Here is a 21,498-nt window from a genome sequence, read left to right as displayed (position 1 = left end):
CAGGGACGGAGCGCTGATACTTCTCGGCTTCTCTGGCTGTTGAGGTGGGCCTGGCTCTGAACTGGCAACCACATCACTGCAGGTTACAAAACAATAATGGCGGGGGGGGGGGGGCGGGCTGCGGCATAATGTATTGGTGGAGGCTCTGCTTGAATTGTCCCCTTTGCTCAGCAGGGTCCACCCTGGTTTGCATTTGGCTGGGTGACTGCTTGTGGGCATTGCCTGCTGTAAGATATTCCCCTCAAGGGATGGGGCCCTAGCTCTGTGGCAGAGCAGCTGCTTGCATGCAGAAGGTCCCAGATTCTGTCCCTGGCAGCATCACCAGGTAGGGTTGGAAAAGCCCCTGGAGAGCTGCTGCCAGTCAGTGTGGACAACCCTGAGCGAGATCAGCTGATGTTCCGACTCAGTAGAAGGCAGCTTCCTGGTGCTCATAGGTCTGCGGGGCAGAAAACAAACGGCTCCCTGAGGTCTGTGGGATGTTAGGAACATAGGAAGCTGCCATATGCTGAGTCAGACCCTTGGTCCCTTTAGCTCAGTCTTGTCTACCCAGACTAGCAGCGGCTTCTCCGAGGTTGCAGGCAGGAGTCTCTCTCAGCCTTATCTTGGAGATGCTGCCAGGGAGGGAACTTGGAACCTACAGATGCTCTTCCCAGAGTGGCTCCATCCCCTACTAAGGGGAATCTCTCACAGTGCTTACACATCAAGTCTCCCATTCATCTGCAACCAGTGCGGACCCTGCTTAGCTAAGGGGACAAGTCATGCTTGCAGCCACCAGACCAGCTCTCCTTTCCCAATCATGACCAAGGCTGCCCTTCTCCTTAGCCACAGCTTTGCTGAGGAGGAGGAGCTAGCCTGCCTGACACTTCTTGTGCCCACTATGGTCACGATTCAAGGAGCTTGAAAGCAAGGATGCAGCAGAAAAACAACCACACCAGTTGCAACCCTGACGCAGATTAAGGCAGACCAGGACCTTAAATGAAAGCAGCAGAGGCTGGTTTGAGAAAGAGCCTGCAAACCTCCTTACCAGGGAGGCAAGTAGCCTTTAAATGCGGTTTTTGCTGGCTTGTCAACATCTGTGTTCTTAGAGCCTTGGCTTTATAAGTGCTGTTTTTCACAAATGCTGTAAAGGTGGACGCTGGGTCTACTGAGAGGCAAACCGTATAATTCAGGTTATTGGTGGAAACAGAACATTTTGTAAAACATATAAACCTCCATTATATACATATCTCCAGTGGGATGCAGGCGACACCAAAGAAATGCCTCGCAATATCATAGGTGACTTCAACTATGTAATTGGGGAAGATGGAATAGAAAGGCCCAGGAACACATTGACTTCGCAGCAAGAGCAATTCCTGCTGGAGCTGTGGCTGCAGTTTCCAGTCTCTCCAACAAAGCGGTGGTGAGGTTCAAAGCCGGGTAATGAGAGTGAGCACAATTCACTACGATCCTTGCTAGGCTGAGAGATACATGACTGGCCCAGAGTCACCCAGTGAGTTTCATGGTTGAATGGGGATTCTGACTTGTGTCTTCCCGGTTCTAGTCCAACACTAAGCCCAGCAAAGCATCCTAGTCTTCAGAAAGGCATCCAGCATGTCTGGAATAATCATGAGGTCTGTTGGACCCCCCCCCCCCAATTCACCCTCCGTTCTGCCATTTGCCAGCTCTGGAGCAGCAAACGGTGACTCATTCCAGATGTCACCCGTACAGTGCTTAGTCTTTATCTCCAGGAAATCTGAATTGCCACCTTTCAAACACTACTGCCACAAAGTCTAGCGTCAGAAACCGATCACAGTCCTGTAGAATAGCTGCATTGATCTCCTGTGTTCGAAAGTTATGAATCGCACAGCCTGGAGAGCGAAAATATAGAACTCTATAAACACCTCGTTGAACATGAGAGGAAAAGAGCAACCCGTCTGGCCGCTGTGAAATGGAACGCGGCTGCACTTGTGGCTTTTTCTGTCCTCCCCCCCACCCCCCCATATCTTAGAATTCTTTGAACATGGCCCTGGAAAATTGGAAAAAGGAGACGCAGCTGACATAATTTATTTGAACTTTCAAGCTGCCTTTGACTCAGTTCCTCACAAAGAAGCTACAGGAGTCAAGGGGTGAGGGATAAAGCCCTTCGGAGACAGGGAAATGGCTGAGAGGTGGCAAAGAGGGAGCCTAAACACTCAATTTTCAGCATCACGCAATCCAAAGAGCTTTCTTCCCAAAGGTTACGTTCTGGGACTGATACTATTAATAAACGTCTCACTGGGAAAGAAAGTGAATGGTCACTTGGCCACATGTTTTTTCCACCGCTGAAAGCCCATCCCCCTGGCTCTTGTAAACATTTTGAAGTCAAGACGTGTAGAAACGTTCCATTGACGTGTGTGTGTGCGTGCGCACGCGCGTGTGTGTCTTGGACTAGCCCTGTGAATGGCTTCAGTGCATGTCCAGATGAACCCACCTTCTGAAAGTTTTCCTAGAATTGGCAAGTCATCGTCACTGTTTCTCCCCCACACAACTCAAATAATAGAAACATCACAGAAAACACCAGAAAGAAAACATAAAGACAGCAGAGTAAGGAGGCAGCAGAGATCTTTGTGTTGTGATTTCACAACCGTGGTTTCCCACTGCTGAAGAAGCAAGCTGTTTTTCAAACTGCATAATGGCTAGCCTCTTTGGCGCTGGAAATGCTGCTGCGACATTCAGAAGCAAGTTTCTGTCTCCATATATGATGGATGTGTGTGTGTCTGTGTTTGAGTGGTTCACTGACTGATTTGGAAACTGGCCATCCTCTTTAGGGAACCATTTAGCAGGTTCTCGATCCACCTATATGGTGTGTTTTTGACCACTAATAAGGGAAATGACTTGATTAGCAAGCCGGAGATTGCTGGTTTGAATCCCCACTGGTATATTTCCCAGACGATGGGAAACACCTATATTGGGCAGTAGCGATATAGGTAGATGCTGGAAGGCATCATCTCACACTGCGCGGAAGATGGCAATGGCCAACCCCTCCTGTATTCTACCAAAGACAACCCAGGGGCTCTGTGGTCACCAGGAGCCGATGGCACACTTTACCTTTATGCACTGCAAATTGAAGTATTCTACCAATTGCCACTAGATGGCAGCAAAACAAGATAACAGTCTTCCATCCACCACTAAACTATTCAGCCCCATTGTGAATTTTAACCATAATAAAGACAGCTCTCTTCTGAGAAACCAACTTGCATTAATATTTTACTAATTGGCATTTTTACAGTGTCATCCAGCCACTTCTTTAAAAATAGCAGGTGCACTTCTTATAATAATGTAGAAGTCAATATTGGAGGCAGAAAGAAACAATTAAACTGGAGAAAGAAAAGCGATAATTTAAAACTGTTTAAGAATTTATGCTTCCGGGCCCTTCCCAAGTTTTAAAGCTGAAACATTTTTATGGCAGCTGTAAAGAATTGCACAATAATCGTGACTTTATTCACCCGCCCCATTTATGTTTTGCAAGGCAGACCACCAGGGCTATTAGTTTGGGGAGCTGCAAAGGAGAAGGCTGATGGGCGGTTCGGGTTGTCGCTGAGTTCCTGCCCCTCCGGCTGCAGTTCCATCCCAGTTTAAATCGCCCACTTAGGAAATGTGGATTGCTGGTCAGCCATATTCTCCATGGTTGCATCCAAAGCCCACAGGAAGACCTTAAAGCTGTGGAGAAGTGGAAGGAGTGCTGCTCAATGGGCCCTCAGTGGGAGGAGAGCTGGTCTTGTGGCAGCAATCATGAATGGTCCCCTTTGCTCAGCAGGGTCTGCCCTGGTTTAAAATTTGGATGGGAGACTCCATGTGTGAGCACTGCAAGATCTTCCCTTCAGGGGATAATGGGGCCGCTCTGGGAAGAGCAGAAGGTTCCAAGGTCCCTCCCTGGTGGCCTCTCCAACATAGGGCGGAGGGAGACTCCTGCCTGCAACCTTGGAGAGGCTGCTGCTGCCAGTCTGTGTAGTAGACAATACTGAGCTAGAAGGACCCAGGGTCTGACTCGGTACTACAAGGCAGCTTCCGATGTTCCTCCTTGCCCCGCAGTGGGCATGACTGGCCGGCCACGGCTGCTGAAGTGACCCAAGGAATTGTTTGGGGCGGCAATCCCTGCTGGGGCCCCTGTGACAGAGGGAGGAAGGAAACGCTGGATGGGCAGCTGGGCCTGCAGCCGAGATGGTGGTAACTCTGGAAGGAAGGAAAGGACGGGTTGAAAGAAGCAGGAGGAGGCATCTGCTCCAGGCCTAGGAAGGCAGGCTGGAGAGGCAGGAGAAAGAGCGCCCGAGAGAGAGAGAGAGAGGAGAGATCTAGTTGGGGCAGAGAAAGCCTTAAATGTCAGGATTAGGAGCCTGGAGCTGGTGTGAGGTATGACGGATGCCCGTGCAGAGACTTAAGGAGAAGAGCGAGGGGAGAGAAATATGATTTCAGCACAGCACTCCGCTCCGGGCTTTCTGAGATCAATACCTGACTTTGCTCGAGTCAACAGCACAACCCTTGGCTGGATTCTGCAGCGCAGGAACACAACCTCCGCTCCTCTTCCTCCCCAGGAAAAGAAACCCGTCTCTATTAACCAAGAGGCTAATTGCGTTCCATTCACACTTGCTCCCAACTCCCATTTACACGCAGTGCCTACCTCTTCTGACCTCTCAGCATAACCCCAGAAATGCAGACTGCCCCCTGCATGCTGAGCAAATGGGAACTGAGCGGGGGTGTGAGGCATCACCACATTGGGGTTCTCAGCTGCTGAGATGATTGCTCAAGAGGGTGCCTGGAAAATGCAGCGGGGCTTGGAGGGGAGGGGAGGATCTCTTCTGCAAAGGGGGACCTTTGGGGGCTCGCTGTTGTCCATAATGGGATGGATCCCAGCTTCTTGGCTGCCCTTCTGCTGCTGGGCAAGAGGTCGGCAGTGATAGGATTGCTGCTCAGCTCCCTGGGCTGCTTCTCACCATGGAGGAGAGAGAGTTCCATTTTTTTTAAAATCTGTGGCCCTGTATGAGGAGCCAGGGCAGACCTGAGTATGACCTGCACTCCAGAGCTGAGAATCCTGTGTGTGCTGAACCCATCTGGCTCGCTTTGCCCAGTGCGTGCATCTTATTCGATCCAGTATCAGAACTGCCTTTGCGGGGGCAGATCAAAGTCCAGCGCTCTGACTTCAGCCGTGGCCCAGCTGGATGCACCAGGGACTGAGGATGTGATGCCAGCTAAGATCACCAGCCGTTATCCCCGTATCCCGTTCTTGGCCGTCATGGCCTTTAGTAAAGCCAGTTCTCCCACAATTAAGTGAATGTCTTTTAGAAGCCATCTGTCCTTTCGTGTGGCCATGACACCATCTGTTGGCAATGAATTCCTTGAGTTGAATGGCTCTGGGGAGCAAGGAACTATAGGATGCACGGAAGCCCGGGCCGGCACACGCACACCCTGCATCTCACTTCTACGACTGCCCACACATTTGAAGACGGATACTGAGCTTTCCCAGAGGCCGAATTCTGTGTTAAGCACCATCTTTGCATGGCTGAGGCTGTGATCCCCAACAGGAACAACTCCCGACCGACCACGGCACTCATGAGGATGACCAGAACCTTCGCCTGCATGCTGCACCAGTCTGTGCCAGGGACGTTTGGGCAGTCTGCAAGCCTCACTGTCGGAGTGCAGGGAACAAACACTTCCTTTTCTCTGCTTTGGACTGTTCTCCGCATTTCCAGGGGGGAAATGTCTCTAGAGCCCCAAGCAGCAGACTGGAGATCCTCTGAGTGAGTTGACCTTCTTGTTCTCTAGCTGGACTGAAACACGAGCCCAGTGAGTGGAGGAGGGTTTGAAGAACCAGTGACAGACTCTGAAGGAGGGTAACGTGGCTCACAAGATGCCTCCTTCCTCCTTGGGCATTTACACACACACACACCCGCATGCACTATGAAAAAAGAGGCACACTTTGAGTTATGATTTGCCTGAAAGGAGGTTTCCAATCAACTAAGTAAAAAGCTGAGCTGCAAAGTAGACCTCTGTGGCCTCCTTTGCTGGGGCCCAAGAAGAGCCCTTGCCTCTCCCCAGAACAAATAGCAGAGGCTGGGGTGGGGTGTGGACAGAGTGGGGCTAGGAAACCAAAGACTTGTAATTGGCAAATCTTCCTGTGCTGAATTATACGAAACAAAGCTGGCCATCAGCACCCAATTTGCATTTTCCTCCATGCAGTGGGAAATATTTACGTTGACAAATAGGATATTTAACAGTGCAACAGATACTTGGCAGTTTGGTTATTAACAACTGTTACTGATGTGATTTATTTGCTGTTATAAAAAGGGCATTATTTTGTGAATATGATTCAGAAATTAGCTCCAGTTTAGCAAAGAGGCCTTGACTGTGTGACCTCTTAATAGCCTTATAATGATGCCATTTACCATCCAGTGGCTTATTCAAGTCACACTGTGTGAGATTTGTTCTAAAGGACTGATGTTCACAGATCAGGCTGGGGTGTGGACAGCACGCAGGAGGGGGGAGAATTTTGGGGCCACCTGCATGCCCAAGGCTGAAAGCATAGACGAGTGTACCAAAAAACATTGAAGTGATGGGTAGCTTCTGCCTTTTAGGATCGACTGTCAACAGTAAAGGATCCAGCAGCCAAGAAATACGCCACAGACTAGCACTTGGTAGGGCTGCAATGAAGGCCTCGGAAAGGCCATCCTGTGCTCACTCACATCTTGTGTTCACAGAGTGGCGTGCTTAATGACCGGCAATATGGATCTTATGTCAAGATGCACATCAGCAGTGCCTGTTACTTGGGCACACCTCTGTCTATTTCGCTGCTAAGAACTTGGCGACTTTCGATATCAGTTTCTTAAGTGTGGTGGTTGCAATTTTCATTTGTGCTCCATTTTCAAATCACTTTCAAGTGATTAAGAAGTTATAATTATATGCCTAAGCATGTTACCAAAAGTGAAGGAAGTTGCATATTAGTTTATGGGCAGATTAATTTAAAAATATTCTTATGAGACATGTTTATAAGTGGGCTGTGGGGTTTTGGAGCAATTGGTCTACTATTGGTGATGTAGTTGTGCTGTTGCTGCTTGAATTTAAAAAGTGACCATTTTAAGTGCAGAAGGAGATGGCTGTTTCTTGGCCCTTGAAGAGGAGATGCACCATGCCATCAAGCGGCAGAGCAAGAATGCCTGCTGCTTTTCATGAGCGCTGCCATGAACACGGCTCTTGTGTTTCTTTTTGTGTTGGGCAGGTATGGGCCATAGACCTTGATCTGCACTATAGTGACCATCTGGCATTGACGCGGATCTTGCTGTACGTCACAAACGGGACGCTGGATTGCAGCTTAAGCCGCTTCAGTGTGCAGATCATTCCAAAGAAGCCAAAAGGACACCACCCCCCTGAAGAAGAACCTCAAACTGTAAGCAGTGCCCTCTTAAAGGCCTTTAAACTAGCAGTCCCATGCTAAGATCCAATGTGCTATCAAAAAAAGTTCTTGGAAACTGGCACTGTGTGGGCTGCCCCACTTTTGCTGCAGTGACACCTTGAGCCAGCTTGGGTTGGGTCCTTCTGCCAGTGCAGAATGTCTAGGGCACTCCTGTTCTGTTGGGAGCAGCCACCATCAGTAGATGTGCCCTGCCCTTAAGATATGAAGCTCCAACATGGGTGTGGCATTGAATTAGGTGGGGAGGGGACAGGCAGGCAGGTGAAACCAGGAGTGACTTACTTGAGCAGTATCTAAGAGGGATCATCACAAGTCGGTTGTGCCAGTTAGGGCCGTCAACCAATTAGTAAATGTTGAGACTGATTATCTACTTGATCAATTAAAGTTAAATGTATTTGCATATTGCCAAAACCTAAACTGTCCTCTTGTTCAGCTCCTGCTCATTCAGTGGGGCTCATGCAGGAGGACATATGGGTAGATTGTGCCCCAACTTGAATGCCATTTGGGTTTTCTTCCTGAAGCAAATTATCTTGGGCTGATCCTGAAAGTGCCCACCACTATGGTTGTTTCAAAATCTGAAGCCTCGTTCAATATTTTAGCACATTTCATTGGTTGGTTATCTACTAATACATATTTGTAGAACATTTACCCCACATTCCAAGTACTGAGGCTCAAAATGTTTGCAAAATGTCTCCTGGACTAGTTTGGCATTCCTCCTTATGTATCTCCTTGAGATATGGTTCATAATTATCTCGCTCTTTTCAGAGTCAGGGCTCTCCCAGCCCACTCTTCACTACCAAATGTAATCCTGACTGGTTCATCGGATCTTAAGACTATGACCACCAGGGGCATGGCTAGGGGAGAGGGGGCCTGTGTTTGCCCCTCTCTGCAGTGGCCTCTCGGAGTGAGAGAGATAATGAAGACAATAGGGAAGGGTGGAGTTGGGGGCCCCTCAGGAGCTGGGGCCCCCGGGGTCTTTGAACCCATCTGCTCAATTATAGCTACACCCCTGGTGACTACTATACTATGAATACTTCTCTGAATTACTTTGCTTATTTGCTCTGCTGAGATCAACTTGGGAGTGATTCTTGTGAAGGCCTCTCTGTGTTCCATTGCTCTTCTCACTTATCACCCAGAGAACACTCTTAATCTTGCCAGTGATGTATTCCAAAGTGAGAAGCTGGAACTTCCTATCTCTAGAAAAATTAATTCAGAGACCCCTTAAAAACAGCTGACATGGCCTGCAAAACATCTACTATGTTTGTGCAGGGCGAGATGTCCAGAACCCTCTTCCTGTCCATCTACAGAAAGAGATGTTGCATCATTCCAAAAAATGTCAGAGGTTTGTAACTGAGAGGTTAATGAGCTTCTGATCTATCGTTCTTGTCAAACCACCACTTTGAGCGGGAGAGGAGTAAATTAGATATGATTAGGCCCCATAGTACATGTTTTAGAAATGAAAAGTAATCAAGTAGCAACTTTTTAATTAAAATTCTGTCAGGATTAACGTAAATTTGTTCAGCTCTGCCTTGCCAACAGTCAGCAGCGAAGGAAAGAGCGCCATCGTGTCAGAGATACCTTTTAAAGAACCCAAAGAAATAAACGAGAGACAAATCTTTTTACAGCGCATGATCTGTAATGAATGATTAAGTAAAAACACTTTATGTGAAATTATGATGTTAATAATGCTTCTGTCCCTGCAAATTTATTACACGTTCGCCAGGCTGCTCACTTTGATTTTGATAAAATGGAGCATTGACTGAGTGCGAGTGATGATTTTTATTTTTAGAAATGTCCTTTGCAAGCGCAAATTTCCTAGATACTGCTGCTACTGTAATTATGTACAAAACCAATCACTCATTATACTTAGGATACATTATCTTCGAGACAGATGAGGCTAAATAAGCAAGACATTAATAATTCATCCAGCAGTTCATTATGCATGTGTTTGCCTGCTTTGTAGCTGAAATAAGCACCTCATCAAACTGATGCCTGCTCTTAAACAATAGTTCTGTGTTATTGCCGCTACATTCATGTTTACGCTTGTTAAACTGCTACTTGGATTATTTTATCAAGCATTCATTTGTTTTATTTGTGGCCCTCTGCTGCCAAAAGCAGCTTTTTGCAAGCTTTGGACACCTGATTTGACAGCCGATAACTCTTGTTCTCTGACTGTTCTGAACCGAGAGGCTGGATTCCCCCTTATGCAAAATCAGCTCCAGACTGGGGGCCCTGCTGCTCACAGCGGCTGCCAGCCCTCAACTCCAGCACACTCCGTTTCCTTATGAGGCTGCGCAGGATTGCCCCATGGAGGCCAGACTCGGGTGCAGGCTGCAGCTATGAACAGCAATGGCATGGATGCCCCAGACAACAGGCCCCAGAGCGGGGTGGGGGGGGGAGGCTGGGGGCAGGCCTGACCCACAATTTCTTAATGCAGCTGTAGTTCTGAAAGCCCATTCTTAGAACACAGCTAGCAGAAACACGCCAGGCGGTTAGCAGTTGTTCAAGGTGATGAAGCTCTGGCAGTTACCAACCAGAATTTAAGATTGGGGGTGGGGGTGGTATCTCTTTAAGTAAAACTAATGGGAAGGTTACTACCAATGAGTCATTTCATTGTATTTTTTTAATTATTGTGTCAGCGTACACCATATTCTCTGTGCTTGTTATGTATAAACTAACAGTGGCCCACACTTTCTTGCCTTGGAGTCTGCAGACTAAAGACTTCTGGGGTTCTTCTGAACTATTAGAATTGATCATTAACATTCTACTGTAAATATACGTTTGTACAGAACATCAAACTGTTAATGGGAAAACCGCACATTCAGATTCTAGTCAGGTCCCCAGATTTGTGTGTACTGCAGATTTAGGATCCTGTGCGTACCCCACTGAAACAAAATTGCTTGGTGGATTGTGACTTGGCAAATACCAGACACATTGGCTGGAAACCCCTTGGTTCTTCTGCCACCATTTTCTGCACGAAGCAGAACACAGTTTTGCTTACGCGTTATTATTTACCTCTTTATTGAAGCTGTCCAATCGATAGCACTTTGCTAAGGAATAAAAGAAGGTGAGAAAACACATCTTGGGCTAAAACTCTGTATTGATCTGAGCATTTTGCTTTAGGTTCCAGCCAGTACCATACAGTTAAGAAAACAACTGTTTAAAGAGCTCTTGAATTCTAGGATCATGCTTATAGATACATAGGTTCCTGAAACATGAAATGAATAACTAGTTCTAATGTAAGACTTCCCAAAAGAATCAGTTTTTGAAAGCTGCATTAGGGGAGGCCCTAAAACAAAAGCAAACCATACAATAAAATTCATATTTTATTGTAATTCAGAATGAGAGCTGGTGTACTGTCGTTTGGGACTTAGACCAGGGAGATTTGAGATGAAATCTCCGCCAGCCATGAAACATATAAGGTGACCTGGGGCCAAATCACTTATCTCACCTCATGAGATTGCTGTGAGGGGAAAATGGGATAACCTCCCCCACCATCTAAGCTTTTTGGGGAGAGGTGGAATACAAATGTAACCTCAGCAGCTTCCCTTCAGCCAGAATTCTAAAATGGCACAACTTTCAAACTGTGTGGAGTTGGGTCTCTCTTGAATTTTCAGACAGCATAGAAGTTTAACAGCATAATTTGATTATGCATGTATGTATGTATGTATGTATGTATGTATGTATTACATTTATAAACCGCCCCATCCAGAGGGTCTGGGTACAACAACTTTTAAGACATAAAACCCACAATTAAAACAATGCTAAAAACAATATCAAAACAATTCAAAAATGATTAAAACTATTTAAAACCAATTAAAATACATTTAAAAACAACAACACTTTATGATTTGATTCAAAATCATAGGTTTTTAAAGAAAGAAATACTGAGCTGGTTTTCTGTACATATAGTTCAAGCTATCAGAACACATGTACCACGTTTTCAAGTTTCTCTTTGCCACCCACAACAGCCAGAAGCTTCCTGTTTTAAGTCATATGCACACCAACAGTTATGTTCACTTTAACAGCTGCTTAATGTGCCCTGACCCCTCTTGGTCTCATTGAGGGCCGGTTCACATGACAGTCGAGGGGAATGTAATCTTGTGCCTTGTGTGTGAACAGCACTTAAGTAAGGCATGCCCTCTTGAATTATCATGTTACCAAACACTGTTTAGACTACAAGGTTAGTTGTAAAAGCTGAAATATGCTTATTTTAAGCAGCAAAAGAATATTGCAGAACTTCTAATAAGTTCTTAAGATGTAGCTACATTGAGAGTAAATGTGCTCCATAACATGTCTGTCGATATGGGAGTCTTATTGCTTTGTAACACTATCTTTCCCCCTCTTTTTCTTTTTTCCAGCCTCCCACAGTCAGCCGTTACGTTGTCATGAGCAGTTCAATGAGACACATCAACCTTTCCATCATCTATTATAATGTTTTCCTCCAGATGTGCAAGGCCCATGGGATTGGATATGATGTCCAGGTGGGAAGGCCATGTGCTTTAGAATTATATGGCATAGAGATGGGACAGCTGGTGGCTAGAAGAACCTTGTGCAAGTTCTGTCTAGACCAGTCCCGAGAAAGCTGACTCCTCCAAATTCTGCACTAGTTTTCCTGCAGCTTTCTGCTGCTGCCTGCTGATCTGTAAGAACGCTGGTAGAGAGATGGTTCTGCCTTGAGGCAGGGAAGGTGGGGAGGTTGAACTAGATGGCCTTTTGACCCCTTTGGCTTTCTTGCGTGATTCTATGATCCATGGGAATCTTTCTGGCGACTCTGCATTCACGTGAGCTTAACGTGAGCCAAAGCCCAAACTCTGAAAACCTATTTTCAGAGAGGTCTCCCTCCAGTACAAAGCATGTGATGTTAGGAGTCTCACCACAGAATAGCCAAAGAGAGCATCCATATAGGTGAGCTTAAGGCAGAACTTTTATTTTTGGTTTGCTGGCATGTTTTATATCTCTCATGCATACACTTAAACTGACCATCCCTCTAATTGTTTGCTCTTGCACAACATTTTGTTTTTTAATTGTTAAATTTGTGTATCGCCTTTCATTAAAACAATCCCAATATGGTCTAGGATCTTATTTTGTAAGGATTATGTTATTTGTAACTTTTTAGACACTATACTAATGCTAACTCTTATCCCTGTCCCCATCAACAGCAGAAAGAGGGAACTCTTTTCACATTGTTTGAAGACCAGAAGAGACACATATTTGGAATGCTGTAAGTTTGCGAGAGAGAACTGTGAGATTAGAAATATCATGAAGATCCTCCGATTCACTCTGCTAAGGTTTGGCCTTCCATACCCAAACATTCCTAAGACAGTAGGCTATTTCACAGATACACATGGCCTTTGATAAGTCACAAAATGGTGCACAGAGAGCCAGGCCAGAGATGTCCACTCCATAGGACAAGCAGAACACCTGTGGAGGGAGCCCTGTGTTCCTAAGAACAAGTTGTGCCACAAGGCCCCGTTAAAACTGTTGTTCAGCAACCCCTGTTCGTTGCCACAGGACTTGCAAAGGACAAGTTTCCAACAGAATGCTCTGCTGTTATTAATACAGTGATGTTTCTTACCACTGGTGGTATCTGGTCACATATTTGAAGCTCAAAGTGGCTTTGAAAAGGTGGCAGTCTTTAGCTTGGAATGACTAAACCTCTTGCTCTCCTCTGCTACTTGATTAATAAAAATTATTTATTACACAAATCCTTTCTCTTGACAAGTTAAAATGGAGCCTCATATTTCATATCTCCCTGAAGATTGCCACCTTACGAGATTGAAAATACTCATTAAATTCCACCGGCTGACAGACCCAAATGAGAGGGCGATTGTTTTTAAGCATGCGAATGGAATCATTGGCAAAGTCATTTGTTTGGATATCATTAACAGAACAATTGGAGAACATCTCCAGGGGGTCCTCATGACCTTTGCTCGCCATCTCTTCATCATCTATCAAGAATTATCAGCACCTAATATGCATGCCGAGACCAATTTTAAGGTGAGGTGTTAATTAACTAACGATCCCAGTTAAATTTCTGTTCGAGAACAGAAAACTCCTCATGCTGTATTATAAACAAGTGCTAAACCATCCTGGGTTCTGTTCTTAGCGGTACATGTTTTACAGCATTCAGGTCAATACTGTGAGATTCCCAATGAAGTGAGATTCCCAATGAATCTGTTAGTTAAATTTAAGAGTTGTAGATGTGGTCACAGAGATTTGCTTGAGGTAGGAGCCAGTGGTATATTTGGAAAGGACCCCTCGTTCCAGTGTTATGGCTTGCTTCAAGCAGCTTTCCCTCTTACATCCATCCACCCATTCTTGGAGGCGATAATAGAAATGGCAAAACAATGCTGTTGCTCTCCTCCCTAAAGCCTTTCTCAGGACCAACATTGGTGGTCAGCATAGCTGGGTGGCTACTACAGAGGGCTCAGGACCCTCCAAAGGAACCACTATTGGTGCCTGGGACCACCTCTGTGCCCATAGGCTTCATATGGTGGTAACCCACCCAAGGACAGGGCTCATGGAAGGCAGTTCACTGAGGATCTCCTAAAACTTGGAGCTGGCTCTCCCTGTTCTTACTGATTTATGAGAGGAAAGTGTGGAATCACAAAATGTGTGGTCAGCTTCTGATTTGACTTTTGGGGCTGCGCATTCCAAAGACAGAACCTGCGTCCTGCCTGTCAAGTGTGGTCGTTCTTGAAACACAGTCCACGTTGACACAATTAGAGAGCCCTGCTCCAAGTACTCCCAGGTCAGGCCCCTGGGATAAGACCTCTGTCTTATCCCCACCTAGTAGTACCTCTTGTCAGGAGAAGCTCACAGACTCAGGCCAGGAATCTTCAACGAGAACAATACCCAGTATTCACAACCCCTTCAGTCCTCATAGGGAAATGGCCAATGATGACAACACGCATGACCTGAATCGAACAGGTCCTGCCTTCTCAATTCAGAAAGGCCTCAGAACACACATGCAACAGAAGCACCACACACATGCCCCTAAAGAATCCAGGGAGAAGCCCCATGGCAATGCCGACATGCTTGATTGGGAAGCATGGACTGGGGAAATGACATTGCAGGAAATGACAGAGTGGTCCGAGTAAAGGAAGGAGCATCCGGTTGTTACTCGGGAAATAACTCTATTGCTTCAGTTCCTGGCTCCCTGGACCCTAACACCTGCCTGCAGTTCTTGGCTGCTTCGGCCTTAGTCTGAATGTGCTTGACCCTCTTGCTTTAGCTGCTGACGCGTAGATCTCAGCTGCTAGTGAAAACAAGCCACCTGGCAAAGCTAGCAGTTTGCTGGGCCAGTAGGACCAGCAGGAGCATCTTGCAGCATGAACAACTGTTCAACCACTCTGGCTGTTTTGACTCTGTTACAGGGAGCAGTCCAAGAAATTGAAACGATTCTGGGAGTTACAGAACAAAACAAGCTAAAATTTGAAGAAGAGGAAGAACAGGCTGCCAAAGCACAAGCTTCTACAAAATAGTTAGTAAAACTACAGAATACGGATATGAATATGAAGAACATTTATATATTGCTTTTCAACCAAAGTTCCCAAAGTGGTTTAGGAACGTAGGAAGCTGCCATATACTGAGTCAGACCACTGGTCCATCCAGCTCAGTATTGTCTCTACACAGACTGGCAGCAGCTTCTCCAAGCTTGCAGGCAGGAGTCTCTCTCAGCCCTGTCTTGGAGATGCTGCCAGGGAGGGAACTGGAACCTAGATGCTTTTTCCAGAGCAGCTTCATCCCCTAAGGGGGGATATCTTCCAGTGCTCACACATCAAGTCTCCCATTCATATGCAACCAGGGTGGACTCTGCTTAGCTAAGGGGACATCATGCTTGCTACAGGCAGCTCTCCTCTCTTCTGTTTACATATTATTTATATTTACATATTATTTATATTTACATAGATAAAAATAAATAAATAAAATGGCTCCCTGTCCCCAAAGGGCTCACAGTCTTAACAAGAAACATAAGAAACATCTAAAAAAGAAACATAAGGTAGACACCAGCAACAGCCTCTGGAGGGATGCTGTGCTGGGGATGGATAGGGCCAGTTGCTCTCCCCCACTCAGTAAAGATAAATGCCACTTTAAAAGGGTGTCTCTTTGCTAAGTTAGCAGGGGGAATCTTCCTTTATGATCCCAGCCATGTTATGCCCAAACAAGAGCTTCCAAGGCCCACTAGAGATGGCCAAACCTCACTCTTGGCTTCATAGGGTTGTTTGTTTGGCTTATGATGGTAGTTTTTTCCTGCAGCTTCTGGTTCTTCTTGCATCCCCTGGGGTGCTAAATTGGTAGCTGCCATCTTCTGTTCATGGTAAATGAATAAGATCATGTTCTAGAAAATGCTGGGGATCCTTCTCCATCAACTTGAGGGGGAGATATCTTCCCCCACTTCTGCACTATCCCTTTGGCTGTGCCTACTTTTAAGTTTAACAGAGCCATTTTTCTGAGCCTCCTGAACCACAAATCTCTCCCCATGCCTCTTTTTGGGGCAGGATGACCTGACTGCAGGAGGAGTGTATTTTACAGTTTGTTTTGCTGAAGATGGTCGTCTTAAGTTCTCATTCATTTTCTCCTGCAGGTTGAACATCCCCTCTTCTCCATAAACTATGTGGGAAAAGTTACTATCTTCAGATTCTTTATCAAGTTGCCAGTGCTGATGAGGTATTCCACTCTGCAATAAACACTTCACATACAACCCCTCTGTTTTTGATTTTTGAAAAACAAGCTTAGCTGAAGATACACAGGTGCCAGATGTGAGTCCCAAACCAACGGACCTTTTCTCATTGGGAATTATATTAGATGCTATTTCCTCTATTTTGACTTAGATAAATATTGATTTATTCTTCTAATAAAATGTGGATGTATTTACTTTTTAAAAATTGGCCTCTTTAGTTGCTTTTTAAAGGTAAAGTGTGCCATCGGGTCAGTGTCAACTCCTGGTGACCACAGAGCCCTGGAGTTGTCTTTGGTAGAATCCCAGCATCTTCCTAGATCGCTCCTGCCTGATACAGGTGTTTCCCATAGTCTGGGAAACATACCAGCAGGGATTTGAACCGGCAACCTCTGGCTTGCTAGTCAAGTCATTTCCCCGTTGTGCCATTAGGTGGCTTTTTAGGGGGCTATTATTCTTCATGTTTGGGTACATTAGCACCAAATCCAAGCTTTTTCTCCACAAGAAAAAGCACCGAGAAAGCTGACCCTAATTAATTAAGCTTCATTAATTTGAAAGGTAAAATGTTACAGGAGGAAGGGAAAGTGTGAACGGTCATAGTGCAAGTGGCAGAGCTGTGGCTGTCCAGGTGGGTGGTGACTTACAGGGGGGCTGGCTCCCCCCATGGTTCTGCCTGGGCACAGCCATCTCCTAACCTCCACACTGAGCTCAGGTGTGGAACTTCCCTTCCTGTCCTTGTTCCCTGCAGTCGTTTGTTGGGTTTTGCTGGTGATTGATTGATTGATTAAGTGCTGTCAAGTTGGTGTCAACTCTTAGCAACCACATAGATAGATTCTGTTCTATTGCTGGTAGCCAAGGTGAAATTGACCAGTCCAGTCCAAATTGAGGGACTTGCTTGGGAGGATTTCAGAGCTGAAATTGACCAGAAGAGCTTCCTCCTTTTTCTTTTTGGTGTTCTAGAGCTCGGCTGTACAGTATAAAGCATAATATGTTCTCTCCGGGTTGCCCCAGAGACCAACCTGGCTGCCACATCTCATTCATTTTCTGTACCGCCCTTCCAAAAATGGCTCAGGGCGGTTTACACTGAGAAATAACAAATAAATAAGATGGCTCCCTGTTCCCAAAGGGCTCACAATCTAAAAAGAAACACAAGATAGACACCAGCAACAGTCACTGGAGGTGCTGTGCTGGGGGTGGAGAGGGCCAGTTACTCTCCCCCTGCTCAATAAAGAGAATCACCATGTCAAAAAGGTGCCTCTTTGCCAAGTTAGCAGGGGTTTTGAACTAACTGTGAAATTTCCGAACTACGTACAAAGGCAGCCCCACGTAGAGTGCATTGCAATAGTCAAGCCTGAAGCCAAGCCAGCTGATGCACCACTGTTTTGAGATCTTCCTCTTCAAGGAATGTTTAATTGGTTTTTATATTTTTGATTTTAATTAACTGGTTTTAATTGTTTTTATTCTGTTGTAAACCGCCCTGAGCCATTTTTGAAAGGGCGGTATAAAAATCGAATGAATGAATGAAGGTGGCTACGGTATAATTCACCAAGCAATTCCACAGAAATCCTAGGTAGCCATTGTGGGGATGGGGGACCTAAACTGGGATCCATTGGGAGGATGGGGGGACCCAAACTAGGACAGGACCCCAAAATGGGGTCCTGCCCTAGCCCAGCCTTTCCATGAACTGCAAGCATCAAGATCTTCTGCCTTCTCAATGCCTCCCCTTCGTTGTTGCAGCTAGACAGGAAATATTTTGGAGTTCTCTGCGCTCTATTAATTATCAAGAGGCAAAGTTGAGTCGAAATTTGTTACTGACGATGATTAATCATTAGTGGCTTGTAGTGCATCCTAGTACACAAGCAGGGTACGTTGTTGTTGTTGTTGCTGCGCAGTAATTGATTAATTAGCACAATCTTGCTCTCCTCCAGCTCACTGGTCGGACAGTGCCGAGTTTGAAATATTGTCCATAATTATCCAAAGGGGGGAGGGCTCCTCCGTGGGCTCTGCTGGGGAGCTCCTCCTCCTCCCTCCCCTCCCCGGCGAGGCTTAATGGTTCAAAGCCAGGCCTCCCCCCCCCCCAACACACACACCCACCCCAGGGGGGCTGCGTAGGGTGTTGCGCCTGATTTTCTTTTCTTCCTGCCCCAAAGAGAGTCTCATTCCAAGAACTGCGGCGTCTTCTTGTTGTTGTTATTAACTTTTGTTGGTATTACTTGCTTCTTTTTTTTGTATCCTTGCTGGGTTATCCTGACTTTTTGGTCTGCCTAACGGGGCGCCCTCCTCGTCGGCCGCGGAGAAGGAGGGCTGGGCTGGGCGGGCTTAATATTTCAGGAGGAGGAGGAGCCTCTCGGCGCTCGCGCCCCTCTCTTCCTCGCGCGCACACGCGAGAGAGAGAGAGAGCGAGCCGCGGGAGCGCGCCCGGCCGTTTCCTCGCGCGCGGCTGCTGCTGTGCCGTGCCGCGCCGCGCACAGAGGCGGGCTCTGCGCAGACGCAGAGCCGCCGGCGGGAGGGAGGCGGAGAGGGAAGCCGCCGCGCAGGCGCAGAGCCCTCGCGGGAGGGGGTGCGGGAGGGGAGCCCCCGCAGGGGTGTGTGTGGGGGGGTGTTATCTGCTTCCTCCTCGGGGCCGGTCGCCCAAGAAGGTAGCAGCCAGCCAGCCTCCCCTTGGGATGGGGCTCGGAGCAGAATCACCACCTGGGCTGCTGCTGCTGCTTCTGCTTCTTCGGGGTGCCAACAAGGCAGAGTTTGAGGAAGAGGCCAGGGAGGAGGGGGAAGCAGCAGCAGCAGCCGGGGGATGTGCCCCCGGGGCCCTCGCTGGGAAGTAGATCCAGGGTGGTGGGGTGAGACCTCGAGGGAGACCCAGGCCCACACTGTCCCCCCCTATATTTAAGTGTTTTAGAAGGAAACCACCCCCCCAAAAAGAAACCAGGGCACAGTGGGGCCGTGGGAGGGCCAGCAGCAGGAGATGGGGGGCAGGCAGCAGGTGAGAGGGGGTGTTGCTGCTGCCGCCGCCTTCTCCGCAGGCCGGGCCCTCCTGAAGCAGCTGCACCAGGCCTTCCTGAGGGGGCTGCTGCCCGCCCGGGGCCGCACCGCCCGGCCCAAGGCCTCTGAGGTGCTGAGCCAGCACCTGCTGCAGAGGGGCCTGCCCCACTGGACCTCCTACTGCGTCAAGTACAGCGCGGTGCGCAACGACCAGTTTGGGCTTTCCAGCTTCAACTGGGAGGTGCCCGGGGCCAACTACCACGTCCTGCGGACCGGCTGCTTCCCCTTCATCAAGTACCACTGCTCCCGGGCACCCCGCCAGGACCTGGCCCTGCAGAACGCGCTCTTCACCATGCTGAAGCTGCTGAACTTGGGTGAGTGAGCTTGGCCCTCCTGCGGAAGCGGCCTTCTCCTCCCACACGGCGGAGAGGGCACCCATGGCCTGGGCTCAACCTCTTCTTGGAGCAGAATAGTTACTTTAGCTTAGAAGATGGACTCTGTCTAAGGCTTCTGAACCTTGGGCCTCCAGATGTTGTTGGACTATATCTCCCAGAATCCCCAGCCACAAAGGATTCTGGGAGTTGTAGTCCAACAACATCTGGAGGCCCAAGGTTAAGAAACCCTGGTCTAAGGTATAAAGGTGAAGTGTGCCATCGAGTCACCTTTGACTCCTGGCGCCCACAGAGCCCTGTGGTTGTCTTTGGTAGAGTACAGGAGGGGTTGACCATTGCCTCCTCCCGCACAGTGTGAGATGATGCCTTTCAGCACCTTCCTATATCGCTGCTGCCCGATATAGTACCAGCGGGGATTTGAACCAGCAACCTTCTGCTTGTTAGTCAAGCATTTCCCCACTGTGCCACTTAAGGTGCTCAGTCTAAGGTATACCCTCTACTATTTATATTGCTTTTCAACAAAGTTTCCAAAGTGGTTTACAGAGAAAAATGAAGAATAAATAAATAAGATGGTTCTCTGTTCCCAATGGGCCCACAGTCTAAAAAAATAAATATAAGGTAAACAGCACCAACAGCCACTGGAAGGATGATGTGCTGGGGTTGGATAGGGCCAGTTGCTTTCCCCCTGCTAAATAAGAGAGATTTGCCATGTTCATAATGTTCAGTTTTTGGAGCAGAATCGTTACTTTAGCTTAGAAGATCCTTCCTGAACACATTTTAACTTCTGTTCTCATAGGAACATAGGAAACTGCCATATACGGAGTCAGACCACTGGTCTATCTAGCTCAGTTATTGTCTTCACAGACTGGCAGCGGCTTCTCCAAGGTTGCAGGCAGGAATCTCTCTCAGCCCTATCTTGGAGATGCTGCCAGGGAGGGAACTTGAAACCTTCTGCTCTTCCCAGAGCGGCTTCATCCCCTGAGGGGAATATCTTGCAGTGCTCACACAGCAAGTCTCCCATTCATATGTAACCAGGGCAGACCCTGCTTAGCTATGGGGACAAGTCAGGAGGCAAAGAGGACTTCAGTTATGGAAGGGACCATCGTTTGATCGTAGGTCTTCTGCTTTGCATGCTGAAGGTTCCGGGTTCACTCCCTGGCAGCTACAGTTGAAAACAGACCAACAGAAAGGATCAGGTAGCAGGAAACAAGACCCTTTTTGCTGTGACAGGCAAATGTGGCGATTGTTCTAATGTATACCAGTGCTTTTTTAACCTATATCTGTGGACTTTTCTTTTTCTAGGTATACCAACTTTATTATATGGATTTGGCTCCTGGTTCTTTGTCAGTGTCACAGAGACTGTTCACACACAGTATGGCCCGGTCACGATTTACTTCCTGAATAAAGAAGATGAAGGTGCCATGTACTAAACAACAGCTTCCAAGAATGGCGACTGGGGCTTATTGCAGTGGAGTGTATTTGGGTAATTTTTTACCATTTGAAAAGTGGGGAGTGGATTTCTGTTTACAGTATATTCCAGTAAGTGTGGGTTTCAAAATATATCCCTATTCCTTTTGGTACTATGTTGATTTTGGGGGGGGAAATTGATATGCAAAAAAATGGAGTTTCAGTCCCATATAATTATTGAAAAATAAATAATAATATTATAGATAGATAATTTATTTTGAAGCATAAGGATGCCAGTGTGGCAAGCAAAATTAAGTTGCAGTATGCAAAAGAATATCCCAAAGTATTTCCATAAGCTCTGGATGTGTTCCACACAGTCTACATTTACGTATTTGATTTGATTAAAGCAACTCTAAATAAATCTGTAATCAAAGAAACACTTACCCTAGTATATTTTGTACTAAAGAATATTTCTAACACAAGCTAAATAAATAGTTTACACAGTGGAGTAGTTGATGTGTTACATTAAGCTTCATTAATAATAAAAGTGACTATTAGCATTTTGCTAGATTGGCTAGAACTGATTTTCCCAGTAACGGGCAAAATTAAATAAGTGC

The 21,498-nt window shown here is 46.9% G+C and overlaps 2 protein-coding genes across 7 annotated transcripts in view; both read left to right on the top strand.

Annotated features, from left to right (window-relative positions):
* The window catches only part of IQCH (IQ motif containing H), a 78,921-nt gene extending 62,610 nt beyond the window's left edge, over window positions 1-16,311 (top strand). For 4 of the 6 annotated variants that reach the window (XM_053273215.1, XM_053273216.1, XM_053273218.1 and 1 more), the window contains 6 exons: window positions 7,229-7,396; window positions 11,782-11,904; window positions 12,583-12,644; window positions 13,312-13,420; window positions 14,800-14,906; window positions 16,011-16,311. In XM_053273215.1, the coding sequence (XP_053129190.1) occupies window positions 7,229-7,396; window positions 11,782-11,904; window positions 12,583-12,644; window positions 13,312-13,420; window positions 14,800-14,906; window position 16,011 (570 nt within the window). In that variant the 3' untranslated portion in view covers window positions 16,012-16,311. Of the gene's footprint in view, window positions 1-7,228; window positions 7,397-11,781; window positions 11,905-12,582; window positions 12,645-13,181; window positions 13,421-14,799; window positions 14,907-16,010 lie in introns of those variants that run through there. The other 2 variants (XM_053273217.1, XM_053273221.1) reach the window with 2 other exon arrangements.
* Window positions 16,312-18,624: 2,313 nt separating this feature from the next.
* On the top strand, window positions 18,625-21,389 carry C10H15orf61 (chromosome 10 C15orf61 homolog). Its single transcript, XM_053271748.1, has 2 exons — window positions 18,625-19,456; window positions 20,777-21,389. The coding sequence occupies exons 1-2, from the start codon at window positions 19,066-19,068 to the stop codon at window positions 20,902-20,904; spliced, it is 519 nt and encodes a 172-aa protein (XP_053127723.1). The 5' UTR covers window positions 18,625-19,065; the 3' UTR covers window positions 20,905-21,389.
* The last annotated feature ends 109 nt before the right edge of the window (window positions 21,390-21,498 follow it).

The sequence above is a fragment of the Hemicordylus capensis genome, chromosome 10 (assembly GCF_027244095.1).
Source record: "Hemicordylus capensis ecotype Gifberg chromosome 10, rHemCap1.1.pri, whole genome shotgun sequence".
In the NCBI taxonomy this organism is placed as follows: domain Eukaryota; kingdom Metazoa; phylum Chordata; class Lepidosauria; order Squamata; family Cordylidae; genus Hemicordylus; species Hemicordylus capensis.
The sequence above is the reverse complement of the archived record's forward strand: the minus strand, read 5'-3'. Positions and strand labels throughout refer to the sequence as shown.